This window comes from Citrus clementina, unplaced genomic scaffold (genome assembly GCF_000493195.1).
Source record: "Citrus clementina cultivar Clemenules unplaced genomic scaffold, Citrus_clementina_v1.0 scaffold_6, whole genome shotgun sequence".
NCBI classification, from domain to species: domain Eukaryota; kingdom Viridiplantae; phylum Streptophyta; class Magnoliopsida; order Sapindales; family Rutaceae; genus Citrus; species Citrus x clementina.
The window spans coordinates 17279019-17287670 of NW_006262139.1; the positions used below are offsets into that span (position 1 = coordinate 17279019).

General features: G+C 31.2%; 1 protein-coding gene and 1 pseudogene across 1 annotated transcript; both read left to right on the plus strand.

Annotated features, from left to right (window-relative positions):
- The first annotated feature begins 359 nt into the window (after nt 1-359).
- LOC112097183 lies at nt 360-1082 on the plus strand (annotated as a pseudogene).
- Nucleotides 1083-5157: 4075 nt separating this feature from the next.
- Nucleotides 5158-6187, plus strand: LOC18039782 (protein LURP-one-related 10). Its single transcript, XM_006429468.2, has 2 exons — nt 5158-5770; nt 5891-6187. Exons 1-2 carry the CDS (start codon nt 5273-5275, stop codon nt 6053-6055), a joined length of 663 nt encoding a protein of 220 aa, XP_006429531.1. The 5' UTR covers nt 5158-5272; the 3' UTR covers nt 6056-6187.
- Nucleotides 6188-8652: the final 2465 nt, after the last annotated feature.

The window sequence follows — 8652 nt, forward strand, 5'->3', positions numbered from 1 at the left end:
TATAATTACAAGTATTGATTTAATTTAGCTTAAAATTATTAATTGATTTATTAATCCTATTATAATTACATATTATTATAGGTTGTAATGTTGGATTCTATAATTGAAAAATAGGGTTTTTATATTTGAATTATCCCTTATTTTCTTCTCTTTTTTTATAATTATTTTTGTTTTGAGTACGTATTCATAAGGACAAGGTTCTTCATCTCTCCTTATTTGATATACTTCTTCATATTGATGAATTTTTATGATCACTTCAAAATATAAATTTTTAATTTAGTCCGGGGTAGTATAAATTATTGGGTCCGCCCCTGGTTGACAATTGATCATCTACAGTCTCCACTAATTATTGACATACCATGGCACAGCAGCCAAGTTTCAGCCAAGCTAGCGGCGTTATATTATCAGTATTGCTGCCCTCACCCTGCTGATCTAGCATCTGTGAGGAAAAAGATGGCCCTTACTTGTGGCATCTATGTTATCAGAGACACAGATGGTAACATTCTTTTTAAGGTTAAAGGTGTGCTAGCTTTCATGTACCTGCGTCGAGTTTTACTCGACGGCGCCGGGAATTCCATGTTACTCTCAGATGAAAAGACAAGGACCGCACATTACAGGTGGCAAGTGTTCAGAGGAGGAAGCACGAAACCTCGCGATTTTATCTTCACTGCTAACTAGTGCTAAGATATCTTCAATGTGGAATGTAAGGACTAAATTGGATGTGATTTTAGCAAACAACACATAAGAGAATGTTTGTGATTAGTCAAAGGAAGCTGGTCTGAGCATTTTTGTGCAATCTACGCTTCCACAATCATTACTCAGGATTTGAAACGTATAACTTTTTTAATTAATTAAAATTAATTATTGTGGGAATGAATATGCAAACGCACTGGAAGCATACGGTTCAAAGCATTTTCATAGGCAAAGGCAATTTCATGGTGACGTGTATCCTAACATTGATTGTGCATTGATTGTGGGGATTACTGTGATTCTTGATGAGATTAAGCACGCCCAATCCAGTTCCACTCGTGGTTGTGGGCGCTGATATCGGAGCCGATTTTTGTGCTATAATTTCAGGCTAATTTGTAACAGAATGGTGTAATTATATAATAATTTCATGTTGTGATTGGTAAGATCAATTGTGTGTCTATTGTTGAAAGTTGTATCAATTTTGTTGTATTGATTAGAGCTGGCAAAACGGGTCATCGGGTCGTGTTTGTGTCGTGTCAGTTTCGTGTCATGTCAAATTTAGGTCGACTCAAACCCGACCCATTTAATAATCGTGTCAAAATATTGAGATCCAAACCAGACACGGAAAAATAATCGGGTTACCCAATAACCCGTTTAATATCTATATATTGAACAAAAGTTACATCAAATATTTACACACTATCATACATACGTATGTACATAAATACATACATACATACATACATACATACATACATACATACATATAGAGCTGGCAAAATTTGACACGACCCGATTACCCGACACGAACACGACATAAATAAATGGGTATGGGTCGTTAAATTTAACACGATTATTAAATGGGTCGGGTCTGGGTCAACACGGTTTTTTTTCGTGTCGGGTTTGGGTTAAAATTCTTGACCCATTTACCCGACCAATGACCCGATTATATTTTCTATTTTAAAATAATTTACATATTCTTATAATTAAAACTCAAATATTAGAGATGATTTTCTTTTTTTTATTCTTTAAAAGGTGAATATAAACACAATGTTTTATTTATAAAATTTTACATACATTTAGAGCTTCAATAGTGTAAATGTGTAAAAATTGATAGACATGTATATTTTATAATATTGATATATAATATTGATATATAATATTATATATATATATAATTAAAACCTCAATAGTGTACATGTGTAATATATTGGTAGATATGTATATTTTATAATATCAATAAATGTATGTATGTATGTATGTATTTATGTACATACGTATGTATGATAGTGTGTAAATATTTGATGTAACTTTTGTTCAATATATAGATATTAAACGGATTATTGGGTAACCCGATTATTTTTCCGTGTCGGGTTTGGGTCTCAATATTTTGACACGATTATTAAATGGGTCGGGTTTGAGTCGACCTAAATTTGACACGACACGAACACGACCCGATGACCCGTTTTGCCAGCTCTACATACATACATACATACATTTATTGATATTATAAAATATACATATCTACTAATATATTACACATGTACACTATTGAGGTTTTAATTTTATATATATATATATATATAATATTATATATCAATATTATAAAATATACATGTCTATCAATTTTTACACATTTACACTATTGAAGCTCTAAATGTATGTAAAATTTTATAAATAAAACATTGTGTTTATATTCACCTTTTAAAGAATAAAAAAAAAAAGAAAATCATCTCTAATATTTGAGTTTTAATTATAAGAATATGTATATATATATATATATATATATATATATAATATTATATATCAATATTATAAAATATACATGTCTATCAATTTTTACACATTTACACTATTGAAGCTCTAAATGTATGTAAAATTTTATAAATAAAACATTGTGTTTATATTCACCTTTTAAAGAATAAAAAAAAGAAAATCATCTCTAATATTTGAGTTTTAATTATAAGAATATGTAAATATATATATATATATATAATATTATATATCAATATTATAAAATATACATGTCTATCAATTTTTACACATTTACACTATTGAAGCTCTAAATGTATGTAAAATTTTATAAATAAAACATTGTGTTTATATTCACCTTTTAAAGAATAAAAAAAAAAGAAAATCATCTCTAATATTTGAGTTTTAATTATAAGAATATGTAAATTATTTTAAAATAGAAAATATAATCAGGTCATTATCGGGTAAATGGGTCAAGAATTTTAACCCAAACCCGACACAGAAAAAAATCGTATTGACCCGGACCCGACCCATTTAATAATCATGTTAAATTTAACGACCCATACCTATTTATTTATATCGTGTTCGTGTCGGATAATCGGGTCGTGTCAAATTTTGCCAGCTCTAGTATTGATATATGTTTCAATTTCATTTGGCTGTGCCGAAAATCTTTTGCCTTACAAATTGCAGTTAATGTAATTTTATAGGAAATTGTGCCATCGTATCATCGACAGTAACAAAGCCATGGTGGGTTTGGAAATTTGTTTTGCCACAGCTCTAATATAGCTTCGGATGCTTCTAAATATTCCAAGTACTAAAACGGCTATAACATCTTGTAACAATGATTATATAGATTTTATCGACCATTTATCCTAGAAAATAAATTATTGTAAAAAAAAAATCTTACATGGTAAATATGGTATCCCAAAGTTGTATTTCAATTTTGAAAAAAATAAGGGTCAAGTTTGAGAAAATCATGTTATGTATGTTATAATAACATCATTATTACTCCGATTATTGGTTAATTTTAAAGTGAATACATATATGCGAGAGAAGATTTTATTAGATGAGGACATAAACGACATTACACGTTCGTCCCACCTAAAATTTTTTTAAAAATAATTATTAAATATAAAATTGATGAAATCTTATTTAATTAATTGAGACGCATAAGTTGAATTAAATGTTTAAGATTTTTTTTTAAAAAAAATTCCATGATCTAACTTTGTATATAATTTATTTGAGTTGATAAATTTCTTTTAGCAATATGCGTTGTGCAAGTAAAACTGAAACGGACAAACCTATACTTAAAATTCTTGAAATAATTGAAATTTTTTTTTTTTGAAGACATGTGGAAATGGCAGGATTTAAACCTATCTACAAGTAGAAATAACAATTTCTGTGTATCCTTATTGAAACTTGGATATAAAATTTAAACCAAAAAAATGTATATTAATACAATAAACTGCATCAATTTTCGCAATTTGTCACCCTAATCTTATCAATTGTAGGTAACACCTTACCATACCAACCATAACACAAACAGAATATGTGTATAAGCATTATATATGTATTGCTTAAGAGTAGTGCAATACTTAGTTATGATACTTAGATTTTATCTCAAATGATATGTTACTAATAAAATTTCACCGCTTGATTAAAAAATAATGAGACTAAATAATTAAATATCACTTGAGTCAATTAAATAATATCATATCATTTTAATTTGTCACATTAGTGGAGATACTTAGTAATTAAGTATTCCAACTAACTAAGCATAGCATTATTGATTTCTTAATTGTATCATACATAAAATCTTAACTGCCCCACTTAAACTAAAAAAAAAATGACTTCTTATAACTTTAATAAACGAGGGCCACTTCAGACTGTCCTATACGATATTCGTATATAAAACCGACCATTTCTTTTATTTTCTATGCATCTCAACCCTACATAATTATCATCATTTAAATGGAAAATTTTGCCTCAGTTGCTTTTCAGGAATCCAAAGAGAAGCTCAAGGCAATCCAGTAGGTACCTCGGAGTCCGGCGACGGCCATAGGGGAGATAAGCTACCGAGTGCCGACACTAGAAACCACATAGTAAAGAAAGGCATTGACTAGGCACATTAATTAATTTGACGCTGCTGAAGAAGCTGCTATTGCATATATATGGTCTTTAAGCCATCCCTTCAATTAGTGGCACATGAAGAGCTTGAAGTAAATTTCACTACCGAAAGATGTTCAAGAAACAGAAGGGTGTTATAATAATTATTGATTATATTGTCCTTTTCCTAATTCTATCTTTCTTCTGTTCAATTTTTCGGTTTAATTAGCACCCGTCACCATTTGGACTTTTGCTCCATCTCCACCGCAACCGCCGCCACAAACTCCAATTATGTTTCGACACATGTTCAGTAGATGGTGATGATGACGGTTCTCATCTTACTATATCCATCCATCATACAAAGCTTTTGGCAGTCTAATAACTTATATTTAATTCCACACTTTTTGTATAGTCTTCAATTCTTACATTATCTAGTCAACAAGGTATCTATTCCTATTGAGTGGAACATCTACTTCCATGGGACAACAAGTTAAGAAACCAAGTGCAAAAATTCATTAACTTAGTCAAATATGAAGTAATTAATCAACACGGCCTTAAAATTATTAATTTGACTTGTTCTTCTTGCAACTTCTTGGAAAGACGCATGACTTTGTAATTATCCTCCTCGACGATCTGTATACATATCTTAAGTACAAATTGAAAACTTCTCACCAATTCAAGAAAAAAAAATTAAGCTGTTGTTGACTAATGATATTGACCCGCCATGGCACAGCAGCCAAGTTTCGGTGGCGCAGCAGCTAACCCGGTGGCTGTGATTAGCCCTCAGTTTTGCAGCCCTCACCCTATTGATCTAGCAATTGTGAGGAAAGTAATGATCTTTAGTAGTGGCGGCTTTGATGTCAAAGACACAAATGGTAACATTCTTTTTAAAGTTAAAGATGTATTCGCTTTCATGCGTCGGCGTCGAGTTTTACTCGACGGTGCCGGGAATCCCATCGTTACTCTTAGAGAAAAGGCAATCTCTCAGCATCACAGGTGGCAGGTGTTCAGAGGAGAAAGCACAGAGCGTCGTCATTTGATCTTCAGTGCTAAGATAGCTCGATCAGGGTGGTTTTCCAGCACAACTAAATTGGATGTGTTTTTAGCAAATAACACACGAGAGGATGTTTGCGATTTCAGAGTCGTCAAAGGCAGCAGCTGGTTATTTGAGCCTTCTTCCTGTACAATCTATGCTGGCAAATCTTCCGCAATCGTCGCTCAGGTATCATAATAATAATATGTGCATCGAATTAAATCCTAATTAACATGGCAATTTGCATTCTAAAAGTACTTATTTGATTAATTGAAATTAATGATTCGTGGGAAATGAATATATATGCAGATGCACGAGAAGCAAACAGTTAAAAGCTTTTTCCTGGGCAAGGACAATTTTATGGTGACGGTGCATCCCAACGTTGATTATGCATTCATTGTGGCGCTAATTGTGATTCTTGATGAGATTAATCGTGCAAGCTCTAGTTCCAGTAGTAGTGGTGGTGGTGGGTGATATTGGAGCCGATTTTGTGCGATATTTTCTGGCTAATTTGTAACGGAGTGGTGTAATTATGTTTTCACGTTGTGATTAGTAAGATCAGTTGTGTATCTATTGTTAGAAGTTGTATCAATTTTATTGCATGTATTGAAATGATATTATATATATTTTATCTTGTATTAAAAAAAAAAAATGATATCTGTATTTATTTCATTTGGAAGAGCCGACATCTTTTGCCTTACAAATTGCAATGAACGTATTTTTATGCGAAATTATTGCAATTTCTCTCTTAATATCATTATTTTATGTGTGTGAAAATATTTTATTGGATAAGGACATAACTGACATTATACGCTCGTTCCAGTTAAAATTTTTTTTTTTCTAAGCATGATTATTAAATATTAAAATTGATAAAATCTCGTTTAACTAGAGAGGAAAGAAAAGAAATCCACGATCGAACTATGTATTTTACTTATTTGAGGTGCAAATTTTCTCCGAACAAGAAATCAAGGATCGATGAATTGTGCAAGTAAATTCAAACGAGCAAGGCTATACTTAAAAATCTTGGAATGATTGAAAAAATAATAATTTTGAAGAAAGTTAAAATTTTAATTAGTTTAGAAGACACCGTAGAAATGGCACACGCAATGATTAGAGCAACCCAATGGAATGATTTCAGCCTTCAGGTGATGACTTGTCCAAAAGTTGGAAATGGGGGCAACCCATACTAATCAATATACGTTGTCGTTTTCAAAGCAAAAGATTGAAAAATGAATAAAATGAATGGATGTAGATATGGCTAGTGGATATAAGATGGACTAAAAGCAGAATGATGAATGGAGCAAATTGATTAATTAATTGGTCTAGTCAATGGTCTACCCTTGCCCGCTACAAGTAGCCATCTTTATCATTTCCCACTACTCAACGAGTGGAAAAATTTTGCAAGAAATCATGTGTCATCTTTTCATGCCCTTTAATTATTACTCTAAAGATTGGATACGCTCACTCTACCTCATTAATAATAATGACGAAAAAGAAATGGTATTGGCTACGTGTCGTTTGGCATGAAAATGATTGCGTTGTAATTCCCCCCCCCCCCCCTCCTCTCTCAAATAAGAGCACAATTTTCATTCATATTCCTATTATTTCTCGGGGAAAAAAAAAAGAGGAAGAAAAGTCATACGGATTCAACTCGAAAGCGTATAATAAGGAGTCCATTTAAACTTACTTTCAAATGATCCGTTACAACCAACAAAGTACAAACCATTGACCTATTAGCATGCTGGGAGAGACATTAACAGAAGCAAAATAAAGATAAGGGGAAAAAATTATTTTCATCTTTAGGGTATAATGTAATAGTCTATTTTATCTTTACTTTTTAAATAATAATATAAAATATCTTTCCGTTAACTCACCGTTATTGTAAAGCCATTAACTAGTAATTCATTAAGGGCAAAATAAAATTTTTTATCATAATGATACAAATTATATTAAAATAAATTTTTTATACAATTAAATAACACTACAAAATATATAAAATTTATTAACTTTTTTCTTAAATTGACTTAGGGTTTTATAATAAAACCTCAACGCATGAAATTACCAAAATATAATAAAATTATAACCACTTAAATAAAGAAAATAATAATCTAGAAAGAAACTTAAAAAATAAATAAAAGTCTTCAATTTATAATTATGGACCCAAAGAAAAGGAGTTTTATGATGAGCCTATTTACGACACATTGGTAAACATCTGCATTCGTCTTTTCCGTAATCTTTGAAACGATTCAATTGCAAACTAAATAAAGGTATATATCCAAAACAACCACTTACAAATTTTATAAATATCTAATATTTTGTCATGAATTAAATACTTTGGAGAATATAAAAAAACACCTCCAAAAAAATCTTGCACTATGAATAATATTAGGCCATTAGTAATAGTTTTCTTGCTATATATCTCCTCACAACACATGGGAAGCGTCACTTAACTGTAAAAATAATGTCCCCATAAAAAATGTTTTGTCATGGTATCAATTTTATAATGGCCTAATGGGTGATTTATTAATACATCACATCACAACACCGAACGCAAAGCTTGATATAATTAATATACGATATTATGACATTATTTGGGGAAACAAAATTATTCATATAAGAGAACATAATAACATGTCATTTCATATTTTAAGAGAGACTTGAATTGAAGTCCAAATCAAACAAGGAGTCCTGGAATGATGTCAAAAGGAACAATATAAGTATCATACTTGTACTTGCGGCTGCCCAATACTAAAATAAAACAGGTAAGTAAATAGATAAATAAATAATATCCATAAATTTCAAAATTAGAAGCTTGGCTGACAAAACTGCAACTCAATCAAATGTAAAACAGGGGACAAAGCCAACCCCGATTGTGACTGATAATTATCCCCCCCCCCCCCCGCCCCCCCGTTTGTTTGGAGTAGTGGGGGCACAACTTGGATGGGCGAGGTTTTTTTTTCCCGTGGAACAAATTTTTCGTAAAAATAAAGGAAAAACACTTTCAGCTAGCCCATTTTTTTTTGGGGTGGTGTAGAAAGGACCAGGGGGTTTTTTTCTTGTCGATCTTTTTC

Coding starts and splice junctions, on each gene's coding strand:
- LOC18039782 (XM_006429468.2), top strand. CDS start 5,273: ATGGCACAGCAGCCAAGTTTCGGTGGCGCAGCAGCTAACCCGGTGGCT. Junction 5,771..5,890: donor CTTCCGCAATCGTCGCTCAG/GTATCATAATAA, acceptor ATATATATGCAG/ATGCACGAGAAGCAAACAGT.